This window comes from Egretta garzetta, unplaced genomic scaffold, assembly GCF_000687185.1.
Source record: "Egretta garzetta isolate BGI_Z169 unplaced genomic scaffold, ASM68718v1 scaffold11, whole genome shotgun sequence".
NCBI lineage: Eukaryota > Metazoa > Chordata > Aves > Pelecaniformes > Ardeidae > Egretta > Egretta garzetta.
In genome coordinates this window covers 3,382,699-3,410,174 of record NW_009258621.1, presented here as the reverse complement: position 1 = coordinate 3,410,174, position 27,476 = coordinate 3,382,699, and the positions used below count along the sequence as shown (strand labels likewise).

Below are 27,476 nucleotides of genomic sequence, written 5' to 3'. Positions count from 1 at the left end.
CCTGCTGAAAACTAAGAAACGGTAACTCCCATCCTTGATACGCTGTCAGTGTGCTTGCTGCCTGCGCTGCTTCCACGAACCACAGCGAGTATGGGATCAGCTTGTGTCAGGAAAAGAAGTCCAAAATAGCCCCTGCTGTTATGCACTGAGTGTGGTGTTAAATATCTCCTTGCAAGGCCTTTAAATATGGGAAGAGTGGCCAGTGAAAAATATATTGATGGAGGTGTGCATGTTTTCCTTAGTTGCCCAACAGGGACAGAGACAGGGAGGAAAGGCAGTGGGTTAATTTTCCAGACAGCAGCTCCCAAAAAGTTTCACAAGGGGACAAGAAAAGTGACATTCATAAATAAAATGAATATAGAAATTGGTTTTGGTCTACATCTGTGAAACTAATATTATTCATCTGTCACAGGAGGTAAGGGACATGACCTGATAGGAAAATATTTGGATTATTTACTTATTTTTATTTAGTAACACTTTTATTTTTGAAGATTAATGCAGAGTGTTGCCTGGCTAGCTGTCCAGGTAAAAAGTTTCAGCTTTGCCAGCATGTGGATTCTCTCAGCTCTGCTTCTGCTTTTTTTCCAGATGAGACAAATGGCTCTAAGATTTCGACCAAAGAAATTAACTTCAAATTCGGAGTTTAAAGGAAAACCATGCAGTTTTGTTGATGTTATTTTACTAAAATTCCTTTCCTCAAATATATTTCCACTATTTGTGTTAAATTTGCCCATTTGGAATTTAGATGTTTGGGAGGAGGAAGGGAGCTGGAGATGTAGTATAAATGCTGTTCTGCATGGAAATAATACTGTGGATTTTATGGTTGCAAGTGGAAAGTTAAACTTTCTGTACTTTATGTAGAAAGGTTGAGGCCAGAAATGAGGTTATTGTGTTTTGCTGTGTGGGGCAGCTGTGTTCCCATCACTGCTGAGATTCAGGGACAGAGGCTGGAGGTGGCCTGCAGGGCATCCAAGGCATCGTCTTGAGGTTTTTACTGACACCTCAGAGTTTAATTTCTATAACACTCATTTTGCTAACAGAAAGGCCTTATTGTGTTTGGATATTATATCTTAAGCATTTCTTTTTTTTTTTTCTTTTTTCTTCTGTGAAAGGAACTTGTTAATCAAGGCTTTTGCTTTCTCCCAGTGTCAAACACTGACTGATTCAAGAAATAACATGATGGTATTAATTAGATGAGAGCCAGTTTTGAGAAAGTGTTTCGATTTCCAGTTACTGTATTCTCACATTACAGGGTAATAATATGTCAGCAGTTAATAAAAGATATAATAAATATTGTGTATGTGCTTGAAATATTAGCGTTTTAATATCCATGTCCAGAAGTAACATTTTTCAGTAGCACGGTGCTGAGAAAATACTTTTCGTATGTGGGTGGACAAGCAGTAATTGATGCACATGTACTTGTTTGAGCCATCGCAGGTTAAACACAACCTTAGAGGCAGTTGTCCAAAGAGCATGTCATCTAGAGCTGATATTACTGCAAGATCACTACAGCATCTTTCTCAGTGTCCTGAGTTCAGATGGGATAGAGTTAATTTTCTTCCTAGTAGCTGGTACAAGTGCTGTGTTTTGGATTTAGTATAAGAAGGATGTTGATAACACACTGATGCTTTAGTTGTTGCTGAGCAGGGCTTACTCTAGCCAAGGACTTTTCAGCTTCCCCTGCTCTGCCAGGAGCACAAGAAGCTGGGAGGGGGCACAGCCAGGACAGCTGAGCCCAACTGGCCAAAGGGCTGTTCCAGACCATATGGCGTCATGCTCGGTATAGAAACTGGGGGGAGTTGCCTGGGGGGCAGCGATCACTGCTCGGGGATGGGCTGGGCGTCTCTCAGCAGGTGGTGAGCAATTGCATCGTGCATCACTTGTTTTGTATATTCTTTTATAATAATTATTATTGTTATAATTGATAATATTATTATAATTGTTTTCTCTTTCTCCATTATCCTATTAAACTGTTCTTATCTCAACCCACAGGTTTTACTTTTTTTCCCCATTTCCCTCCTCCATCCCATCAGGGAGGAGGAGGTGGAGCGAGCGGCTACATGGTGCTCAGCTGCTGACTGGGGTTAAACCACAACGGTCCTTTTTGGCACCCAACGTGGGGGTACAAAGGGTTGAGATAACGAGAGATCTGACCAGACGGTTAAAACAAAATCGTTATGAGCATTTATTATATTAGTTTAGTAGTTGCTGGTCACAATGTTGATTTAGTTGCTCTCAAAGTTGTCGTGTTTGTTCTCAGAGTTGTGCTATGTAACACCTCACTTGTCGTATATGCTCTTTATCAGTATTTATGTGCTGTTCATCACCTCTAGGAGGTGGATTAAGGCTATCACTTTGCTGTACTGTGTAACTTATGGTATGATAAAATTATTGGTTGTGAGATCAATCTCGTATTTGTGCTCAGCATTGCCATCACCTCTGTACTTCAGGAGCTATCTATCTGAAATTATTAATAATTACACTTTTAACTTTTTCTCCTCAAAGAGCCAACCTATGGGGGGGACACCTTGCTCCATCTTCCCCGTATTCTTTTGTAATTGTTTTTCCTTGCAACTCACACACCCGTGCCTCTAGGCAAACTGCCCCAGGCAATGGGAGGTTATTAACACCAGGGAGAAGCTAGCTGAAGAGTATGACTGATTAATGTGACATATTCAAGTTTCCTTCTACAGCTGTCTCAACAACCAGTCATAGAGGCTTCATACACAGAAAATTAAATTCCAATTACGTAGTCTTGGCTAGAAAATTGTGCAGTTATTCCTGTCCCCAAAAATGAAATTTGATTTTCTCTGTATGAACTCTTTTGTGATTTTTCATACCCTGTTGTTTTCTGCCAGCATTCCCATTGCTTTAGGTAACTTTATTCCTCCCTTTAAAAGAAAAACAGGGGGGGAAAGGAGTATATGTGAGGGATTGTTTTTTAGGAAATTCCCTCACTGCCTCAGAAGTTGTGTCCAGTGCAAAAGTACAAATGACTGCTCTAAGCTCCCTCCTGTACACATTGCATGAACCGTATTTTTAAAGGAAAGTTTGCCACAGCGAATGAAGAAGATGGAGTCTGTATGTTGGGTTTCCAAAACCTTTGTTTATACCACAGCTGTGGCTATATACCCTTCTGCTAAGCTGAAGCAGACCTCTGTGTTTAAATACCAGTTTTAGCTGATTCTCTCTGAACTAAATCGTAAGTATTTGAATAAGCTTTTTTCCAGGAGGAAAAATGAAGTAATGTAAGCAGAGATGATAACCAAGTATTTCAGAAAAGGGGAAAAGGAGAATTAGAGGTTTAATTTCCTCATCCTCTGAAAGTATGTTTTTAGGCAGTCATTTTTTAACAGTCATTAAATTCTTGCATATTAATCTTCACATAGTCAGGTCTATCAATATCAACTCCCTTGTATCCTGGCCGTCTCCTTTTACGGCCTTGTCCCCTTTCCTCCCGTGACCTTACCATTGATTTCTCACTTTCTTTGTTACTTTCCCTCCCAACACAACCATGCTCCATCCTCCCGCGCTTTAACCATGGGGCTGTTGGTGCTGCCTGCCCCTTCCTGCGCCGCCCTGCCTGTCCTCAGCTCTGCGCTCGCCAGACAGGGTTTTAAATGCACCGATTTCCTTGGAAAGCCTTGCAGCCTCGGCGGTGCTCTCCGGGCACCATCTGTTCCCAGCATCTCCTTGGCCAGTCACAGGCTCCTGCCTGGCTTTTCTCTGCCTCCTTTCTTCCTGACTGTCCTTCCTGCCGTCTTGGAGCATCATTTTGGAAAATTTGCTAGATCAGAGCCTGCGTAACTGCTAGTGCTTAACAGTAGCATCCTCACCTGACCCTTCTCATCCTCTGCTCCTCTCTCTTATGCTCATTTGTTGCATCTGGTTTGAAATCAAACCGTGACCTCCTCAGAGCAGAGCCTTTTCCTTCCAGCTGCCTTTAGCACCAAGCACAACGGTGCCTGGCTGGTATCATTAAGTGCCAAAGCTGTACAAATAAATAAGAATAGTTTTGATTACACAGTTGAAGTTCTGATCTAAAATAATTGAAATGGTAGTCACAAGCGGTTATGCTGTTTATAATTCATATAATAATTTAGGACTGCTAGTTTTTAACTGTTGTGTAATTTGGATTTGCTTGCAGTTCTCATGGGATAAAGTGTATTATTGAACAAGAAAGGAATCAACTATATTCAGAGTAGCTGTAGGGTGCTATGATTTAAAGGAGAGCTGGTGGTATACTACAGGAGAAAATATGCAGGATCCATTATACTGTTAATGAATGCACAATTCAGATTGGTGATTTAATTTTAAGATCATATTTCTCTGGTACCCTCAGGTATAACAGGCTTCATACATTAAAACTGAATAAGGTGGTATGTATTTATGCCCAGTCATGCAAAAACTGAATAATAATAAAAAATTACTTTCCCTTATTGTTTATTTATTTGCAATTATTTTTTTTTAATGACATAGCAGTTAGAAGGGCACCACCATAATTGCTGGCCATGGGGTTCATGGGTTTGAACCTTTGAGGCAGCTTGATATTTATCCATAGCTACAGACTGTCACTGTATTTAAGCCACGACTAGAGCATCATTTTTTTGATCTGGCCAGGAGCTTTCTTGAAATAATCACCATTTCCTTCCTCAGGCAAGGTGGCAGATTGGTGATATTTTAAACTCTATCCTGGCCAAGAGACAAATCCCAAAGTCCTTATTTTTTGCAAGCAGACCTGACTGATGCAAGCAAGACCTATTCCTGCAGAGGCCACACCCATGAATAATTGTCAGAAACGACGTTATGCAGTGACTTCTACCTTTAGAAAATGTGGTGGGTTTTTTTTGCCAATTTTTTTATATTGGCACATTAATTGTAAGCTTTTTCTACCATGCTTTTTCTGAAATGCGAACAGATGTCCAGCTTTTTAAGAAGCCACATATTACAATGGACTGCATTTTAAATAGCACAACCACATCCGCAGAATAAATCTGAAAAGCTCTGAAAATGCACAAAGAAAAGAAGATGCAATCAAAAGAAATTCTGCCTGGCCTTCCAGGTTGTACACCTGCTATTTTAATATTTTTTTTAATCTCTTACAACTAGAGTATCGCTTCTTAAATGAATTTGAACAACTCGCCCAAGAGACATTCTAATCCGATCATATATTATGATGATACCAGTTGGATGTTATCCTATTAGGCACTCACTGTAAATAAGGGATTTTCCACTGACTTTTAAATCCTTGATTAATGAGAATGCTTGAAGCAGTGTCCTGTAAATTAGCCATAGTGCTAGCAACAATTGCAATTCACTTAGGAGAACCGATTTGTTTTAAATCTTCTCATCCAAATTAAAAAGCATGAGGAAAAGATAATGTGCAGTAAGTAAAACATATTACTCTATCTTGCATTATTTATCTGTACCCTGTGGCTGTCCAAGACCCTTAGGTCTAAATCCTGTTCTCTGTTCAGGTAAATTCCCATCAGTAAGAGCTCTTCTGGAGAAAGAACTCTGGTAGCTGGCCCATAGTATTTCTTTAATTTATATATTCTTTATATTCTCTAGTGTTTTAGCTAATTCTTAATCCCATTTTAAATTGCGTTAAGGAGTCCAATGACTTTCATTTGTGGTTTGGTCACTGCCATCTCACTTGCCTTTCGCAGCTCTGTTACCTTTTTTTCTAATAAAAACATGTATGAGTAGCGGGAAAGAGGTATTTGGGTTTAGGGAAAGGGGAGAGTAGGGGGAGGTTGTGACACATTGGTTAATTGATGCTTAAACTGGAAATCTTCCTGACATATTTTCCTGAAGAAAACATTTTTCACATCATCTTACCACTTCCCTTCTTCTTCAAATACTGATACTTGATTTATTGCTTGCAACAAAATTAGTTTTATATCTAGTATTGACTTTGAAACATACATTATTTCCTTTAATACTCTGAGACATTAATGAGGTCTTTCTTGACATGCTGTATTCACATTTATTTAAGGTACTATTCATTTCTGTACCCATAATATACATGCACTTTTATCAGTCAAGAACATTCCTTTGTTCTTGTAGAAGTGTGCATACTCTTTCCATAGATTAGAATTAGTGTCACTTCGTAAAGACAGTTTTGACACTCCCTCTTATAAGTAACTGAGCAAAGTATCTCTCATACATTAAGATACTTAAAAGTGTATGACTTTTCCATAGTTATTTTCTGGTAATTTTGAATGCAGTGCCAACTGTACAAAACGTAGAGTTAATTAAAGTAAATTCTGACCATACCATCCCATATCAAGAATAATCAGAGACACTGCAATAACTGTACAAATCTATCTGATCATTTTACCTCAGTTCACTCAAGTTACAAGGGTTACTCATCCATGCATGTACCAAAGGACCCTTAAACAAAATTCCAGTTAGACCAGTATATCTCACAGAACATCATTTCTTGCAACGGCTATGATGTATGTCTGTGATGCTCACAGGTTGATGGTATTTGTGTACAATTCCCCACTGGTCATTTGGTAAATGTTCAGTATTCTCGCTGCAGGTCGTAAATGTGTCTCCTCCTGTGTTATGGACAGAAGGAAAAATATGATGCTGAGGTTTCATTGACAAAATTTAAACTGTTTGGGAGATGCATTAATTTTTTTTTTATACTTATTAGTACTTTTTTATACTTATTAGTTGTGGCTTTTACAGTACAGAGTTAACTGTTTATGTGGAGGCTTTATTGGTTACCTGGTTGTTTATTTTTTCTTTATAAGTTAGGAAAAACATAGATGCTTTTCCAGAAAGGGACTAAGATATTGATTTTCAAGCTTAAATGTTTGTATTTTGGGGAAACAAAATAGGCATTAGAAATTCAAGAGGACATTTGCAGCTGGCTTTTGTTATAACTCTGTTTTTCTACATGGCAGAAAGAAAGGACAGCTAGAGTACATTTTTTTCTTTGTCTTTTTAACTCTCATGGCAAATCTTCCAGCTCATTTTGGCAGCCTTACAGATTTACAGAGTGGTTTCCCCCAGCTATAAATTTTTGTAGCTATAGGAAAGAGAATTTTTGTGATTATGGCATTGAACTGTGACATAGAATAGCTGTTGTCTATAGCCTTTTTGGTTACCTTCAGCAAGTTACTTCATTCTCTTATGCTTCAGTCTTCTTCCTGTGAAATATAATATTATTGTAATAGGCTTTTCTTTGTTGTGCCTCACATATTAATGAATGTATTCCTGTATCACTTTCCTACTTCACAGAAGTGCTGAAAGCATATGTTCATTAATATTCTTGAAGCGTGACAAAGAAAAGCCTATTACTGTAATACGCTTTGCTTTAAAACTTCAGTTAGAATAATAATGATAAACAACACTGGTTAGGCTTTGGCCATACTGTACAGAAATAATATTATTACATATTCAGACTTAAACTGATGTAGAACTTTGATGTATTGTAATGTCCCTCTCCTATACTTAGGCAAAAAAAAACCCCGTCCCAACCTTAAAATAATATTTCACGTAGACCAAAATGGGTTGTACCTCTTTGTTGGCATATGTATCATACAAGGATCCAAGAATGGCTTTTTGCCTGCTATATCCTTAGCCGCTTGTTTCAGTGTCACGTAGTCCTATTCTGTGTGTATTTCCTTCAGCGAGGTGAACAGAAGCTTGAAATGGACAGTTACGAAACGTCTTGCCCATAGGAAAAGCTTCTTCCTAACCTCATTAGTAATTGCTTGAGAAATGGCCAGGAGCATGACAGTTTGTATTTCCCTGCTATTATTTCCCCTAATAACTGTGGATGTTCTTATTACATTTCTAAATGACTGTTCTCAGAGGTGGCTCAAACAGAAGGGATTTCATTTTATCAGGTTCAGATTGATGGCCTCAGTGTTTCATTGAGTATCTCCTTGTTCTTGCACTGTAAGAAGCGGTGGATAGGAATACCCTGTTTCTTTTCTGTATAGAGTGTTGTATCGTACATCCCTTGGTTTGTCTCCTTTGTCTTGATTTATTTGATTTCTTTTTACAAAGAACTGTCCAAACTCATTTTGGACAGATGTTCCTAGAGCCCCTTGAATCTAAGCACAGTACTCGGGCAGTGCTTACTTAAGAAAGTAGGATATTTTCACTTATTAAAGAAAACAGGATGGCACTTTCTAACACCTCATATATTTATTATTTTCTTTCCTTTACTTTCTTTTCATTTAATAGTTTTCACCTCAATGAGAGTTAATGTTTGCTTCTTTTCCTTTTTTTTTGGCTTAACAACTGAGAAAGCAAGTGCAATTAATGGAGAAAACATCACTACATTCCTGATAGTTTTAACAGCTGCAGGCAATTCAATATTTTGACTTGTTTTCAGCAATATCATAGTAGAGATATTGGTGACAAAGAGGGAAGACCAGCAGCCCCAATACACATATTCTATTTTTCTATTTTCTGTTCTTATTACAAAAAAATATTAAAATGTTTAAGTGCCTGCACTGGATGTCTAACACAGTTCTTCTAAAAACTGACAAGTGCGAATTGAAAAGCAAAGTCCCATTAATACAGAGTTGGAGAGTGTCGCTGTGCCATTATATATTAAGTCTGGAATGCTTTGGGCCTTGCATAAATCCAAGCAATAAAAGGAATGCCAGTGAGAATCTGACAGCATGTTCAGTCAATTAAAATACATCTCTTTGACTTTTACTTTCTTTGCAGACCACAGATGACATTCTGGTGGCCTCGGCTGAATGTCCTAGCGATGACGAGGACATCGATCCCTGTGAGCCGAGCTCAGGTGGGTTAGGTTAGTCAACTTTTTTATTACTTTCTTTTATTTCATATTTGCATGCTTCAGTCCCCCATAATCCCATCTAGCGGGACAGCCCTTTCTTACATAGCAGGGAGAAGTTGAATTGGGGCCTTTCTATGCCCAGCAGTGTCAGTGGAGAGGGAGAGTTTGCTGCATGTTTTTAAAAGACAACGGGATGGGAGGATGTTGATAATCACGATCCAAGGAAGGTTATAGCTTGACCCGAGGCAGGACTGGGAAGGGCATTCTGGGGCCCCCGCAACTGGGTTGTTGTGATAAAGAAGGGACAACTTCATTTAGGAGAAAGATGTTGCAATTGCTCATGCCTTAAGCAATTCCCCCTAATAAGGTAGAAGTACCATATTTCAAGTGTCATATGTCAGTAGTACAAGGAGAGTTCATTTTGAATTACTGTTTATGGTACGAAATACTGGATTGATGATAAAGACCTGAAGACATAGAATACAACAGTCTCAAATTTCCAATTGTCTTACGGCTTTTTTCCAAGCCAGGACTACTCAGAGTGTGTTTCAGTTCTGATTAGAAATGAAAAATTTTTACATTCTAGTATTTTCCGTGGAACAAAACATTTGTAGTGTTTCGGCCATGTCTTTCCTACCCCCCCTGAATAATGGAGATTTTGTACTAATTTTTCTCTCTGATATAATTTCCCACTTACCTTTATATTCAATTAATACTACATACCTTCTCTAAAAATCTGAATGTTTATCACAGATGTGAAAGGAATGCAAAACTTCATAATAGCAATCGGAATAATCATGTTACTCTATAACCTGTAAAAAATCCCAAATGTCCAATGAATTAATCCTGTTTTCTTTGTTGACTTGGGTTAGCTTTTACCTTTTCTGAGTAAACAGCTTGCGGTATCATATATATCTCAGTTTTTCTTAATCACTTAAATTCTGTGATATTTGATAGCACGCTTACTGTCAGTTGGTTTAGGCAATTTGGTAATCTTTGGTACTTGCTATAATACTTACTAATAAAAAAATTAAGATCAACTTGTTGTGGAGTAAGATATTTAGTTCAAGTAGAAATCAATGAAATCTGAGCCTAGTATATTAATACAAATCACAACTGAGAGCCATCTCAGTACAACTCTCAAATCTGGGCAGGGGCTATGTCTACATAGCCCTAAGACAAACCAAATTTGCTTCAAATCCAAATGCATGGTTCCTTTCTGAAGTCACATAGCCTAATACCCACATGCAAAATTAATTTGTTTAATTTAAGTAAAGGCAGAGGCATTTATGACTTGTTTCAATGTTTGATGGACCTGCAGAGTGGCATCTGAGCTCTTCCAGGAACCAAGATATTTATAGATTTGATGAGAATACTTTGGGGTTGTTTTCTTTTGCTTTCCAATAAAAGGTTTTCAGAGTGTTTTTCAAAATGCCATGAGATGGAATGACCATTCTTAACACTGAGCGGCAACAGATAGACCAACCTTACGCATTTTTACACCTCTCAGGAAGACATTTCACTTGCAGAAGTCCCAGACATCATGAGGAAGCTATTCAGGAATTGTGTTGAGAGTTTATTTGTTGAAAATTTGAAGATTAATTTCCATGATTTTTTTTTTCTGCTCTTTCCTTCTTATTTTCAGATTCTTGAGTTTAACAAGACTGTGTCTTGTCCAGGACAAGTCAATGCAGTAGCTCAAATGGCTCTGAACTCATCCATACCAATTGCTTCCTTGCTTTAGTTAACCCAGGCAGTGCTGTTCAACAGATACATTTACATATATCTACTGTAAATGTAGATAATTTTAATATGTTTTTTAAATTTTTATGAAGTAAATGTAAAATAATAAATTACTTACCTACCACTAAGAAATTTCCCAAACTCTCTTAGAGTGCAGCTCTTTTATTAGAAATGTATTTGCATTACGTCAGCCTTACAGGTTGCTAAAAGCTAATGAAATTTCAGAATAATTCTTCTCTGGGGTTGTTTTGAATGTTAGACCAGGGGCTGCAATGCTCAGTAGACATGGAGCCAAGCACAGTCATTTAGCTGGTGGGTGCAGTATCGGGAGGGGTGAAATGAAGCTTTCTGACAGGTTATCATTTCTGTCCAAACTGTGGTCCGGAAGGGGAATGTGAATGTTAATCTTCCTGCAAAACCTTGCCATTAGCTTTACATCCTGGTGTTAGCTTTCCTGCTTTAGCTTATCATTCATCACTCAGCTCCACTTCTCATTTTTGTTTATCTGAGAATGGTTTTACTGTTTCATTTCTTGGATCCCAACTGCTACTGCAGAAAAGTATGGATTGGCACAGGAATTATGTTCTCCATAATCCCAATTGTCTGGATCATTTTATCTGTCATTCTTCACATGAAAATGTCACTTGTCCTCCCACTCTCAACTCTTAAAAGCTATTAATTTGCCTCCCTCTTCATTGGCCTTGTCCTTTTCTCATATTTGAAACAACATGAACCAAAGGGCTTACTGGAGTCATAACTCCTTGTGTATCTGTCTCTCTATAAACTGTTTTAGTTTTAGTCACTTAGTCTTATGAATAAGCTTTCTCCGTGAGTACCCCTGTAGGCACTGCTCCATCTCAATAATACAGCGGTCTGCATGTGGTTTTGAGCTACTCCTAACAGTAGGCTGGAACTTAAGAGACAAAAGCAAAATATTGTTGGCAGTGAAAGACTAATAACTTTTTTTCTTTTCATTTGGCATAGGGGATGCAAAAGGATTTGTCCCTCCATTTAAATTCTTCCCATGGCTCAGTTCAACTTTTTCCCCTTAATCCTTTTCAGAAACCAGAGTTGCTTCTCCACAGCCATTCCTTGACATCCTCACTGATGCTGATGAAGCTTCTGTCTCCTAACAGATACTTCTAGGAGGCAGACAATGTGATGATTAGGAGAATTTCAGGCTTACATTTTCACTTCAGAGGCCATAACCTGAGATCCCATTAGATTTCTTCTCTTGCTGCCTAATGGTCAGTCAGCAAAGGGACCCACCCCAGCCCAAGAGGCAACGCAGCACACTCAGAGCTCTCAGGTCAACAGTTTTCTAGCAAGAATACATTTAAGGGATGGCCAGAGCCCATTCAGTTTTATTGACAAAGCCATAAATGTACATTTACACGATCATTGCCCGTAATACACTGGAACAGGTTGCCTAAAGAGGTAGTGGAGGCCCCATCCCTGGAAACATTCAAGGCCAGGTTGGATTGGGCTCTGAGCAACCTGATCTAGTTAGCGGTGTCCCTGTTCACTGCAGGGGGGTTGGACTAGAGGACCTCTAGGGGTCCCTTCCAGCCCAAAATATTCTATGATTCTATGATTCTATGAATAAGCCTATTTCTAACCAAAGTTCTTGGCTCAAAATGGGAGCCTAGTAACAGCTTAAATACAGTAAACCTATACATCATAGAAGCTACTGATTAGCTAGATTTTACTGATTAGCAAGATTTATGCTTAAAATAGGGCTTCTTTTCTGGGATAAACATGTTGCAGTTTGTAGTGGCTAAAAAATATTGGTCTGCCACTACCAGCTTTGCTTTCTGTGCACCTGTCTTCTAAATAATAAATGAAAAGATACAATTTGCAAACAAATTTCATGTGGGACATAAAAACGTAGACCAGATTAGGAGCTGCTAAGTAGCAATCCCATCAACTTGTCTGGAACATAAAGTCACAGAAATTATAATTGCAGATTTCTTGTGGTATACAAACTGCTAAATGTGCCGTAATTGGATGAAGTCATAATAAATTTATTAGCACGTAAAACTTAGTCAACATATTTTGTTTGCGTTATGTTGTGTACACTTATTACTTTCGCAGTCTCCCCACATTCCCCTCTCTTACTCTAAATACTAATAACAACATGAAGAATAATGATGATGATGATGATAATAATAAATAATAATAGTTTTTGTTTCTTCAGCTTCTTTTCATAGAGGAAATAATAAAGCCTTTCATTTCGTAGACAAGTTACGAAAAACATTAGTGAAAACCTATCCAAAAAACCAGACCTGGGCTGAGTTACTGATTTTATGTGAAGAGTTATAAAACTTCAGGTGGACAAATTGCCATTCTGCACGTCAGGACTGCTGTTCCAGCCTTTCCTGAGCTGGGTACGGAGCTCTGATTTCTGCTGAGTTTCAGTGAGCATTTGTGCTACACAGTTTATTTGTTCCAGTTACACTGGGCTGGTGTTTTATTTGTTAGCTATTGTCTAGCCACTTCTGTAGCTATTGAAATGTTCCAAAAAGCAGAGAGGTCCAAAATGAGCCAAATGAAGTGAGATCATTGAGTTTAATGGCAGGGAAATCTAGACCAGGCAAAAAGTCTTACATTTTTAGCATACGCACAAACAGTTCTTTTTCTGCAAATTACACTTAAGTGCTTCTCAAACCTGGGACTTGACAAAGGTTTTAGTCAGAAAACAGGTTCAAAACCTCTCCAGATAGCCCCAGCAGAAATAGGATGGATAGAGGTTTTGGTAGTCTTAAAGCCAGAATATATGGTATTTGCTGGTCTTGGAAGTTTTAGCAGAAGGCAACCTTCAAAGGGAAAAAATGGTCTTGTAGAAACAAGCTTTTTCAGGTTCAAACAAATGTCTTTTTACCAACAGAAGTTCACATGTTGCAAACAGATAAAATGTGATCGGCGTCTGTCTGGCAGCTCTTGAGTTCCACTTCTCAGGACAGTGGTTGGTATCTGATCTAGTCCTGCACTTATTCTGTAGGTAAATGGGATAAGAATAGTCAGAGCAGAGTTCAGGGAGGTATACAAACAGATATCATTAGCTACCTTTTCCTGGCCCTGACTCTTGATTCTGAGGGAGAAATGGGATCAGTTATTTTCCTGCGTTATTAAGGAAGGGCCAACGATAGGATAGATGCTTATTGACTGAGCTTTGAGCATGTGTTGATTTTCTACATCTTGGTTAGGCTCGTTGCATTGCAGAAAACAGCTGGTGCAGAAAAGCACCAACATAGCCAAAAGAGAGCAAACAAGCCACTCCTCTAAGATGACTCTTACAGTTCAGTCACTGCTTTGGGGAAGGCTTTGGCCTGTGAGCAGAACAGTATGGGGCTTTGCAGGCAACCTGCTTCCCTCATAGGTACGTCCCCTGCAGTGTAATAACGTGTATTGGATAGATGGAGATGGCTAGGAACTGTATGTTCTCAAATGCTTTGGGATGGTTTTGTTTTGGTCCCAGAACTGATACCTATTTTTCTAATGGGTAGAGCTGTGAAATATGGACTGCAAATGGTTTATGCTCGTTATTAGAAGTTTTGGTCTTCTTTTCCTGTCACAAATTATTGCACTGTATTCCTGGTGCGTCTGGCAGCGAGATAACATTGCAGTAGGAGGTGAAGTGACTCCTGTAATTTGTACATCACTGCAAGTGCCCTATTTAATGCACTTCGTGGAATTCATTGTGCAAGGAGCTGAAAGAAAAATAAAATTACAGTTAGTTCACAGGGCTACAGTGTTCATTACAGCTCGAGACATAAAGGGAATAGTTGTGCCTCAGTCCAATTATCCTGTAGTTCTGTATGTGTTTCCAGTGCTAGAAAGATCGCTGGGTTGCCTTGAATCGGCCTTTTAGAATGTGTAGCTGAAATACATATAGACGTGTCTGTATGAGCTACTACAGGGTGAAAATTATGCTTTATTTACAAACTTTCCAAATGTTAGCACTTACCATGTCTATACATAAGGGAACTGAGGGACTTCAGGTATAGATTAATTTTCCTATAATTGAAGTTAAAATAGTTGTTAAGGTTATTTATTTTTTTCATAAATCATAAAGCCCCACAAAGCAACAGAAAGCAAATGTTGCATTTTCTTCCAAATTATTTTAATGCAAACCGAACTACTGCTTTGTCAATAGACTGAGCTCTTAGTGTCTGTCACTGTGAATTACGAATACGGCATTTCTCATTTGAATTCGATCAAAAAGAATTTTTTCCTGAATTGTCTAAGAAAATGAGTTTAAAAATTATGATTGATCCATTGCAACAGCACTGATCTCTCCTCTTTGCCAGCCATCTCATTGAAACATGGGAATACTGAGTAGAGTTGTAGCTTTCCAGCCAGTCCTAAGGATTTTCATACATTCCCAGTGTTGGGAGCAGCTGAAAACAATAGCATGTGCTGAAAGGAGAGGTTTTATTTCTAACAAATAATTTTTCAACAGTTTGGAGAATCCTGACTCCTCAAATGCATTCTGTGTAATTTTGGTGGTAGTGGTAGTGATCACACTCTTCTACATCCTTTCATTGTGTAACCTCAACTGGTACAGGGGATTTGTGACCAACATGAAATTATTTTAAAGTTTATTTTTTAAGCACACGGTAAGACAAAATGCAGCTATTGTTAGCTAAACGTGCCTTTTAAATGTGAACAATTAAGTAGATACTCCTTGCCGAGCATATGTAATTCAAAGAGAGGTTTAATACATAGCCTAGAGATGACAGCACAGGCAAATGCTTTCTAGCTCATATTAATTGCAGTCACGGTGATATGAACATATCAGAAGGCAGAATATGGATGGAAACTGGGGAGCTGGCTTTTTTCCTAGGCATAATGGTTTTCTATCAATGTAATATCAGCGGCTCACTCTGCTCTAAGACTGGTAAGAAATATCGACATCAGGTTACTATAAATCATACAGAGTTCTCTGTTAACTTGCACAAGACCTTCTCCACTGGTGTGTAAATGATGAACGGATTTCCTTGTGTGTGAACTTTGAGGGTGCATTCATATTCCACTGATATTCTTGCTAAAGTTGGATGTTCTCACTTCTGTCATGGGTATAAGAAAGGCAAACATTCATGATGTAAGTACTGGGGTTATCGTTTGTATGGCAGTACCTAAAGCTCTGTCTCGTGCTTCAGACATATGCAGAAAACATAAAAAGACATTTATTAAGAAATTTATTAAGTGACATTTATTAGTACTGCTGTTACATGTTCAGTGGTTTGGAGTTAGACATCTCCACACCATAGACAAAACCAGATGGTAACGTTTCTAGTAGTTTGAAGAAATTTATTCATTTTATAAACAATAATTCAAGAAAAATGGGCACATTAGTCAATGCTCCTGAAGGGGCTGCTCATGAAAGAAGGCTCTTTTATTTTTTTTTTTTCTTTTAAAGATGTAAAACACCACTTGTGACCTAGTTTGAAGGTATTTACATGCAAAGCTGAAGCACATGATCCTGCTGCAGTACCAGGACTGGGATGTGAATGCAGAGAAGCAAACCAGGCACTCCACATCTCTCATTCACAAAAGCATGGGGACGACACGCGTCATCCCCACTGACTTAGGTGGAAACCCCTAGATTTTTCAGTGCTTGTCTGGATCATGGACGATAAAATGTCCATGAATATAGTGTCCTTTTATTCAGGTATAGAAGTGATACGTTAATGTACAATCCCTGCATGAGCTAATGTGAGTGAGAGGAAGGGAACGGAGAGCAGGTTAGCGCTAAGGGTCACAGTTCTGTGGGCAGGGTTGGAGGAGAGCAGGAGAAGTCTACTCTCATTCAGCACCCACCGAAGTGGAGGAATATGGTCTTGTTTCGTTGCTGAGGCTATCTGGGGAAAATTACTTGTCTCACAATCCATTTAATATTAATTCTCTTGTTTTCTCTCTCCCTCCTCGCAAGAATGCATACTCTCTTGAGGGCTTACCTTCCCAACTTTCCCTAGAAAAATTTGCAGGAAACACTATTGCTAGCATATAAGCAGTTGCTTGACCTATTCTGTCTGCTACTTCCAAATAAAGAACCTGCCTAACAGACCATTCCAGAATTAACCAGAGAGTGAGATATGCCCAGAATGATTCAAAAAAAAAAAAAGGAAATAAATCTAACGAAGTACAAAATGACTGAATAAGGTATTACATAGACCTTGAAGAATTAATTGACTGCTAATGCAGTGGCTTTGTCAGACACAAAATAATATGAAATTGGATCTATAGTCATGCTTTCTTAAAGCAGTCCTGATTTTCAAGACTGGTATTCAAGATTTTCAATAATGCAGCTAATTAAGCCCCAGTTTCTGTGCATGTATCCCTAATATGTGAAAATAAGTTCTAGGCAGTTCTAAATCTTTTGTAATTCTTAGTTGTTAGCCACAGAAATAAAGATATGTGTGCTCTGACAGCCTTTACTATGTTTTCACCTTTTTCAAAAAAGGTGTAGGTCTTTTTAATCTGGAAACGTATCACTTAACTGAAAAACAGGGTTTAAATTACCATGTATATATGTTTTTGAAATATCATGAAGGGGTTTTATGTATATTTCAATAAATAAACTATATTGCTCATTAGATGCTAATAACCTTTCTTTCTTTCTTTTTTAAAATACCAAGTCAGATCTTATCCCTTACATGGCCCATGTTGATTGTGCCAGTTGAAATTTTCCAAACTCCGACAAGGAGCGGCTTCTATTTTGTCTTCTAAAGTATGGTCTTTCCAATTTGGGATAGAAGCACAATACACAAGTAAAGCGTAAGAAAACCAGCACTGACCTGTCCTAATCTGCCTCCTGAGAGAGGAATTTGGTTTTCGGGTTATTTTATAAACATAAGATTTACTGAAACCAGTTAAATAAAGCCAAATAAAGATTAGGTGGACTCTCAAACCATTTTCCGTGGGTGGATTTGACACACTGATATTGGTTGAAAAATGCAGAAAATAAGTAAATTAGTAATTGCAAAACTGAGTTTTCCAGAAATGGTTTAGTAATTTACTGACTTGAGTGAGACTTTTGTCTTATTAAATAGGGAATTCTGGAAAGGCAAGGATTTGCTTGCACAAGGATGAAGTAAATAGCTCATCGAATCTGGAACATGTTGAATTAATTTTCATGGGAATCTGCTTAAAGATCCTAAGTTAAAGTGTGTTATCCTAAAAATTGGTCCTTTGAATCAAGCTTACATGTAAAATCGAGAGTGCACATAGATTGTTGACATAAATGAGTAGTTTGTTTGAAATTAGATGATGTGCTGCTGGTGCCTTGATTAATGCAAGCCCATGTTGTTCCTTGAGCTACACTTAATTCTGGTTTGATTTGCTACATCTAGTGCATCTATTTTTTTCCATACTGTATTGTGGACACCAGCAATACTGAAACTACTTCTTGTCACTTTGTAATACATATGCATTGAATTTGCCTCTTTTTGTGGAAAAAAACCCTTTTTCTCAGAACTATTTCTCATCCTTGTTTTTACGAACATGGTATTAGAAGAAAGACAATATTTTACAAAGGTTTATAGCCCATATACTGGACTGAATTAGCATTGTATTCCTCAACTTCTATGTCAAGGCTTTCTCTCATACCACATTTCAACAATGCGATGTTAAAACAGGTCCTTTAATTTCTATGGAAAATTTCCTTTACCTCAGCTATTATTTGGAGGAAGGACTAGAAAGAAAGATGGGAATCTGAGGCAGCCACCCCTAGCAACCAGGGAAAATACAGTTTTGCTAAGGAAGAGGGAAGGTGGCTGCACTGCATGCAGGACACAGGGCAGAGGCCAGCGCTTTGCCTTTCCAGGTTAAACGATGCAGGGCATGGTCTGTTCCAGCGCTCTTTTGCAGCTCAGTTTTTCTGTGTTCAAACAGGGGAATTACAGGTGTGTACAGAAATCATTGTGCTTCTAACTAACCATTCGCAATACCTGATAAATTCAATTAATACGGTCTTACAAAGTAGTTGGTGTATGCCAGCTGCAGCTTATCAACTAATTACCATGTTAACAGACTGCTGGCAGCGAACAGGGTTGCTCACCCCGCTGCCAGATGAAGGAGACATGGGCAAGTGGTAAACTTTCTGCTGGTGTTTTCTAGCGATCAGTACAGTGTGAATTTTCGTTATCTTTTGCATATCGAGTAGTAGGACTGTTACTGCTAATTTTCAGGTACTTGCTAACACCTAATTTAAACCTGTGTGGAAATACTGGGGCTTTTTAGTGTGTGACAGCCTGCAAGGTGGCAAGTGGATGCTGACAAGTTTGAGGGCTAGGTATTCTCTAAGGATATTGCTCATAAATGGAAGCAGGTAAAATTCAAGGGAAAAGTAACCTATAATGAGGATGCATGTACCTGAAATAGTCTAACCTTAGGCTATCTCCTTCTAACTATATAAAGACCTGAGTGAAACCTTGTTCTGCTGTGTTGACACGCTATTCTGGCCCATGGGTTTCAAAACCAGCACTTCTCCTGAGGTTAAGAGCTGTGGTCTAGATCTGGGATTTTGACAGTTTAAATGTAAGCTGGTTTAAATGGTAGATTCTGATCTAGATACAGCACATGTTGTGAACCTACCCTTTAAAAAGTTACAGAAAAGGGATAAATGAAAGGAAAGATGAAAGCAGCAAGAACATGAGAATCATATTCCAAATTAAGACAAAGCTTTATAGATATCTCAATCTTTTTGTTTGTGTTAGCATCAGAGACACCAGTATTGTTTTACAGAGTATGATGAGAGAAGCAAAGAAAAACAAGGTGGTCTTATTAATTTCAATAACTTTATCATGAGAAAAAGAACATTAATTACATCAAGTGTAATTTATACCAGCCCTGAAGTCCATTTATCTCTCTCTTCCCATCCCCAGAGAAGCACATAAGGTCTTGGCAGTAATACGATTCAGGCTGAACAAGTGTAGCTATATCTGCAATTTGTATTCCAGCCTTTGTTTTAGTGGGTGTAGTTCTGGTACTTGTAGCAGTCGCGTTTCCAGTGTGTGTGTATGTATTTGCTGGATGTCTTGAAAGCCTGGCCCCTTCTTTTCCCAGGCACATTATCAACTTAGTTAGTAATGGATCTGACTTGATGACAGTATTTAGAGCAAATTGAATGCAGCGTGCTTTCAGCTCCAACGTTCGAGCCATATATATAATGTTTGTGGCACAGACATTTATCTCTTCATGTAGTAGCTGCTTAGTGAAGGAAGACAGTCAGAGAATCACCCACGGTTGCAAAGATGAATGTGGGTGTCTGCACGTCCAGCTGATTTCATAAGCAAGAATCATTCCTTGCTCTGCAGGCCAAGCCATCTTTACAACTACGTTTTGGTGTTCCCTTGCAGAAAACTGGTTCCTAGATGAGGTGGTTTGGGTTTGGGGTTTTTTAATCTTTTTTAATGCAATGATAATGATAAAAATAGCAAGCAATGAAACCTTTCTCCTGCAAAGCTCAGTGGCAAAACTTCCGCTAAGTTCAGTGGAGCCCAAATGTCACTGTTGCTAAGACTGTAAGTTTTTGGTACAATGAAGCCAATCTTACAGTTAGCTGCCACCAAAAATTTATGTTTCCAGTGCCCCTGTCCTTTTCTTGCCATAACACCGGTGTTCATCTGAGTCTTCAGGGAACTAACTGCAGCTGCAGGCAACTAACTGAGCAAAAGATAACTGGTTTAGCTGTCTGAACTGGTTCCCCACGATTACAGCAGCTTAGCTCTAGCTTGAAAACATGCTATCAGTAGTGTAATATTTGAGTTTTGTCTTTCTTACATTATCTTATTTGCAAAAGCATTGAATTTTTTTTCCCATTTAGGACTACTTCAATTTAAAATGTAGGTCACCCACTGACTCTGCTGATCAGTCAAAATTTCTGGAGCAAAGTAACAAATTACCAAAGATTTCCCAGAAAGCACACAGACACAGGATAAATTACTCCATGTAGAAAAGAAAGAAGTGGAGGTGCAAAGGTGAATGACAAATGTAGAAGCGGGGAGAGGTACGACTGACAGCTGAACTGGTAAAAGGAGAAAGGATCCATATTGGGCGAGGAGGGATACTAAAAGAGGAGCAATACAACTGAAACTGTTAACATATACTAATAAAGAGAGTAAGAGAAGACTGATAAAAACGTTAAGTGATTTATTGGTTTACATTTTCCATTTTGGCTAAAATTAAATTTAGTTTTGTGGAAAATGTTTTCACAAAAGCTTCTTATTAAACTATGTGAAATATTCCCCTCAGCTCTGCAGAGCATTTTAACTTTTACAACCTATTGATTTGGTATGCTGTATCAACTGGCACTTGCTACCAACTAACCTATCTCCTTTTAGACTTATGTTGACATTTAAAGAAGACTGAGACAACCACCCTCCCACCTCTCAACCACAGGAAAAAAAATGTTACTTGCAAAACCTGCAGTCCTAAGGAATTGGTAGCATTTGTAAATGATTCTAAGTCAATATATGGCAAATCATTGCCCTTGGAAATAAATACTATATTCTGTGCAGAGACAATGTTTAGCTTCTTAGCAAAACAACCTTTTTAGCTGTGGATGGTATTTCGCTGCTAGATGATTTTTATGACTAGCTAAGTTAGTTTACGTTACTTCTGAGGTATTTTAATGCATTATATTTTCCCTTTGGAGAACCTTTGAGATTTCAATTTATAGGAAGTAAAGAACTTGTGTTCTTTACCAAAGATTAGAACAGATACCTTAACAATTTTGTCTTAAACACATTTGAAAGTAGGTTATTGTCTTGTTCCCTCAAGCTCAATAAGCGCCTGACAGGTTTCTTAGAACAAATGCAATGGCGTGAGTTCAAGATGGCAAATGTAGCTTCTCTGCTCACAAGCAGCACCACGTTCCACCACATCACAGCGTCCTGTGTGTGCAGGTCTGAGGTCCTGTTCTCTTTGAATCATGATGCCATTATGATCAAGGAGCGTAGAGTGTGTGTTTGACAATGCACCTCATCTGTGGTACCTCTCTCACGTGGCTTAGTTCATGGCTTTGGATATAGACTGTTGCAAGTCTGACGAAAGTTTGTCACTGAGCTACAGCAGCTGCATACGGAACTACCTCATACTCCTTCCCTCCCATGACAGCTCAATCATTGATGGACATCCCCTGGGGTGGCTACCTGAGGCTCCGTAGGAAGGGAACAGCCTGAGATACCCCTGTATTCAGACCAGGGTGGGTTTGAGCTTAGTCTCTTGCACAAGTTTACAGCAGATCCTCATCCTGGTTTTGCAGAGGAAGCACTGAGATTTTTTTCAGACTTATTCGTTGCAATGAGAAGTTGAAGTTGCAGTAAGCTTAGAAACCAGTTCACCAGAATCCAACAATGCTACAGAAAGTCACCACAAACAGGTCTACAATGATAGCACACAGAGTGAAAATTAGTATGTGTCCTGTAAATAATTGCCTTCATGCCTCATTGCAAATGCAGTAGTTAAACATTCTTGTCTTGTGAGTAATTTCCTATTCACAGTTTGTGGGAAGGCATAAATGTAAAGAAAACAGGTTTGGGGTCCTTTTGTTGGGTTTTTTGTTTTGTTTTTAAGTCTGCTAATTTCAATTCACAAACACCATGGGAGCCTGCAATTCCAATTTTCTTTTCACAGTATTAATGAAAACTGGGCACTGAAAATAGTCAGATTTTTCCCTGTAAATTTTAAACCACTTAGAAATACAGTCAAGAATAATAACTTCCTAATCCATGATTACACAATGTAAAACTGTGCTCAATTGCTATTATTTCATGCAAAGTTTTTCTTAAGTGGTAGAAGAGGCTTTTAAAAATCAGTCTGTCCTGGTTTCAGCTGGGATAGAGTTAATTTTCTTCCTAGTAGCTGGCATAGTGCTGAGTTTTGGATTTAGTATGTGAATAACGTTGGTAACACACTGATGGTTTAGTTGTTGCTAAGCAGGATTTACACCAGTCAAGGACTTTTCAGCTTCCCATGCTCTGCCAGGGGCACAAGAAGCTGGGAGGGGGCACAGCCAGCACAGCTGACCCAAACTGGCCTAAGGGCTATTCCATACCATATGACATCATGCTCAGTATAGAGACTGGGGGGAGTTGGCCAGGGGGCAGCAATCACTGCTCAGTCAATGGGTGGTGAGAGGTTGCATACCTTTTTTCCTGCGGTTTGTTCCTCTTCCTTTTTTTGTTGTTGTCTTCCTTTTCCCTACTTTTTTTTTTTAAACTTTTTTTTTATTTTATTTCAGTTATTAAACTGTTCTTATCTCAACCCATGAGTTTTCTTACTTTTGCCCTTCCAATTTTCTCCCCCATCCCCCTGGGAGTGGGAAGGTGAGTGAGCGGCTGTGTGGGGCTTAGTTGCCAGCTGGGGTTAAACCATGATAGTCTCTTCTAAGCTGGTCTTTGAGGCAGTCCAAAAAGGCTGGTAGTATGCTGTTCATAGAAAGAGTTGTGCATCAGAGAAGTTGTTTTAAGAAGGGATCATTCCACCACAAGATGACTTTTATTTCCTCGCACTGTTATGGTGTGCTCTGAGCATAATCAGTCTTTATGATTTTCTCTTGTTCCTAATCAAACCATCCTCAACTTACTATAGATTGTTTCAGGATTTGGGGGGATGATTTTTTATTCTTAAAAATTGGGGTCATTTTTATAACATTTAATCTTCACATTGACCTATAAGATATTTAGCTTCTCATTTACATTAAAAAAATATTTGGGATGAAGATAGTGTCTTTTTGGTGCTGCAGACACTAACAGAGACTGCAACCAGATAGCAGACAAGGTTGCCTGTAGACATACCTCTACTGTTGTGCCAAGAGCTCATGATTCTGCCTGGTTCAGCTACCAAGATGCTGAGAAGAAAGCGGCATCATGTGTTTCTCAAAGAGTTGGGAAACAAAGAGCAAGATTTCTGCAACCTTATAATCTTCACTTGCTGTCCATTGAGATCATCTGTTGTCTCTTGGCAATAGTTCCTGTCTTACAGGGGGGAAAAAAATCCAGGTAAATTCCCCTCGGGTGCTCCAGTCTTAGTCAAATAAAGGTCCTACTTAAATAGAAGGCAGCTATTTCAGCAATGTTATGGATTTCAGAAGAAGTGTAGGCTAGCCTCTTCCTAGTGGCCTTTTCCTCCCTATCTCAGAATAGGCCACTTGCTTTAGCATGTGCTCCATTAGCCTTTCTTACCTAAAATGCTCCCAGACAAACCCATATGCTTTGTAAAACCTCCCTCCTATATCCTCCTCTTTCATTTGCCTTGCGAGGCCCTGGTAGGTTAAGAGCATATGCTAATGTAAACGGAAGAAAAATAGCAAGAAGTCATTTCCCTTGCTGAGCTGCTCCTTTTACAAAAGTCCAAACAAATGTAACAACAGATGCTTTGAAAATGTTCTAAGTTTAAATAACATTAATGTAGTGGTTGAATATTCCTGAGACAGATGGGATAAATGAGATAATTGTGAAAACATTCTTAAAAATAAAAGATGCCATCAGGTGAAAGGCAGGAATTTAGGTAACGTTGAAAAATATTCCTTACATGGTTTTTAGGTTGCAATGTTAAAAGAATGTTTTCCTCTGAGCAAGCTGTTAAGTGTCATTTAATAGACATTAATTGTAAAGTTAGTTGATGGCATTTGGCCCAAATGTCTGTATTTTAAAGAGAAAGAGCAGCTGTTATTCCATCAGGTATTGACAGAGTTTACTCAGTTGCTTCAATTATTTCTCAGACAGAAATTAATTTCCTGAAATCCTATACAGTAAGATAAGACTTTGTCTCATTTTCATTCACTATGGAGATACTCAGGAGTCTTTATTCTGCAACAGTGCATTGTCTCTTGTAAAACAATAAATGACATCCTATGTGTAAAAGAATTTCCATTTTCTACAATAGCTACAATGAAGAAACAGGATCTAAAACACTCACTGACTACTTTGAGACAGACCACATTTCTTGGTAGGGTAGCAGCTACCATGAAATAAGAAAAAAATCTTAGAGCCTTCTAAATCGAAACTTTAAGACATAGAAAATACCAGTTGTACCAACTAAACTTTTCAGTCTTACTGTAGTGCCTCTGTTCTTTCAGCCAAATAAAATGTCACCTTCTTTAAACCTATGTGGGATAACTGCCAGGAAGGGGTGTTTCAACAATAAAAACAGAAATCACCAATAAATAAATGATGAGTAATACCAAGGTGGGGAGGGAACTTAGTTCTTTTTGGGGGTTGTGGCTTTTTTCATTGTATTTTATTATTCATAGGGCAATTGTGGATGCCTGTAGCTGGTGGCTGCTTTTAATTCTGGTTGTCCAAACCTGTTGCGATTTTTTGACCAGTGTTGATAGCTTGCATGGCATTACCTTTAATGTAGTCTCCTCAAAATCATCATCTTCCTATTATGTCTTTACAGTGCAAAAAAAAGTGACTATGGGGCATAGCGTGCTTTCGTGCACCTTGAGCAAGACACTTCTCTAATACACTTCAGTGAAATGCTAGCTGTAGACAAGGCCTGATAAAGCGAACCTTATGAATACATTGTAAAACTATTGTTTAATAATACTTCTAGGTAGCATTTATATTTTTCCGACTGCGTTTTTAGCCATGCAATAATGATTTAAAATGTGGTTTCTATAAGCCAGCCTGGATGCTTAATGAGAGCGTTCCACACTGCTCAGTGGGAAACATGGGTTCACCCACTGCTCTTTTCTTGCGCCTGAGCTGAGCCAAGGCTGGCAGTGCTGACGGTACCCAGCCTCGCAGGAGTTTGGAAATGCTGGTATAATTAGAGGAATATTGCATAGACCCAGGTCACTTCATTTTTATCCATGACACTTGCTAAGTTACAGAAGAAGATCCATCTCAGCTATTGCAACTTAAAAGCAATTCTATACAAAGATCTGCCTCTCCTCCTTCTGCAAAATGCAATAAAGAAAGGAGATAATGGGAAACGCATAAGCACTCTGTGTGCTGTGAGCATTTAACCCAGAAATTCCTCCTGGAATTAGGCTTTCATTCCACATGGCTGTGCAAGGGGATAAAATGTGCCAGACAGCACAATAGTTCCTATCAAGAAGACTTTACAGTCTGAAGACATAGGTCAGTTCAGTTCATATCACAACTGAGAAGACCAGAGTCTGGCCTGAGAAGTGTGTTCTTAGAAGGCTGAGCCCTTGCTCAGTGAAATTTGAGGTTTTTTCTGGGCATAAAGCGTTGCTTGAAGGAACATTTGGTATTGGTGTCAATGACGAGAAGAAGGAATGGGAGAAGTTGCTTGAAAAAGTGCTTTAAAGTGTAGTCATATTCAAGGAAGACTCCATGAATTAGAAAAGAGAGGTTAGGGTTGGATAGCTCTTTAAAAGTAATAAAAGTAAATAAAATTCATTTGGGGGAAAAAAAGGAAACAAAATAAATTAGAAGGAAAGGAGAAATTGAGAAGCTTGCTGAGGGAAGTTTAAAGGAGAGCTGAGGATACCTTATTTGTAGCCAATTTATTGGCTCTTATCATTTATTATTAGGGGGAATTTTGATTTTTTTTCCTCCATTCTGTTTGGTAGTCTGTCTTATTATCACTGTCCTCTCCATAAGTACTGTAGTGTCACTTTTTGTTCTTTACAGAAGGTGAGGGAGAGACAGGGAGGAAGTGGGAGAGGGAGATCCTTTCCTCCCAGATGTTCATGTTCTGGCATTTAAGTTGCGGCATGCCTGTTATTCCAGATTATTTGGCATTCTTTGCTTAATAACAGCATTTGGAAAAATTATACTTTCGAAGGCTAAAATGACATTTTTTCTTTCTGTCCTTTTCCTTGTTCAAAAGCCTATTTCCTTGTGCTGACAGACCTGAAAAAGGAACAAGCTGCAAACCTAAATGTTTTCCAACTGGCAGAGTAGGGCACATTGATAGGCAGCCCTGGCCCCATGAGCTCAATGAGAAAGATGCATGTTTGTAGCAGGTAGATATGGCTAATTCTTCAATGTGCAAACTCAAGAATAACCTCTCCCTTATTTCATTATCTACCTACAGCAAATCCTACCAGGGCAGGAGGAGGAAGGGAGTACCCTGGCTCGTCCGAGGTGATTCGTGAATCCAGCAGCACAACAGGCATGGTGGTTGGGATCGTGGCAGCAGCAGCGCTGTGTATCCTCATTCTCCTGTATGCTATGTACAAGTACAGGAATCGAGACGAAGGATCGTATCACGTAGATGAGAGTCGAAACTACATCAGTAACTCAGCACAATCCAATGGGGCTGTGATCAAGGAAAAACAGCCCAACAGCGCTAAAAGTTCCAACAAAAACAAGAAAAATAAGGATAAGGAGTACTATGTCTGATCTCAACATCTAAAAGAACGCTTGTATAGAAATAGTCTTCATTTTATCTGAGACATAATACAAACTTACTTACTTTACTTTTTATGAAGCACATTCAAAAACAAACAAACAAAAAGACAGGGAATGCAATCAGAAAGGAAAGACTGTTTTTAAAAACAAGCATTTCGTGCTCTTGTTTTTCAGAAACAGGAGCTGATAAATTCCCTAACATCCACAGTGTTTTCATTTACTCTGCCTGTCTTTATGTTGCTGGAACATTTCTGAAAGACAATGATGACACCACGCATTCATAAAGCAAGGAGTATTACTACAACATCAAGGCACAATATGAAACAAAACAAATTAAAAAAACAAAACAGGAAAAAAAAAGAAAAAAAGAAGCTACCTATGATTCTGGATTTAGCCAAAGTGCTAGCGCTTTCTTGAGAAGTAAGTTAGTCTTATTGTCAGAGAAGACTGTCATTATATATGGTGACTCAACAAGCAAACATAAAGAGTTTGCCGTCTGGTGCAGTGAAGCAGTGATTGGAAACTTGCATTTGAAACAAAGTGCTGGCTTTTCTGAAGACTTACGTAGAAATACTTTCAAAAAGCCCCTTTCTGGTTGTGAGGAAAATAGTACGGAGGCC

At 38.6% G+C, this 27,476-nt stretch overlaps 1 protein-coding gene across 3 annotated transcripts in view; it reads left to right on the top strand.

The window, feature by feature from the left end:
* NRXN1 (neurexin 1) overlaps positions 1–26,847 on the top strand; it is a 745,532-nt gene extending 718,685 nt beyond the window's left edge. For 2 of the 3 annotated variants that reach the window (XM_009648206.2, XM_035903621.1), the window contains 2 exons: positions 8,701–8,779; positions 26,540–26,847. In XM_009648206.2, the coding sequence (XP_009646501.1) occupies positions 8,701–8,779; positions 26,540–26,847 (387 nt within the window). The remainder of the gene's footprint in view (positions 1–8,700; positions 8,780–26,539) is intronic. The other variant, XM_035903622.1, reaches the window with a different exon arrangement.
* The last annotated feature ends 629 nt before the right edge of the window (positions 26,848–27,476 follow it).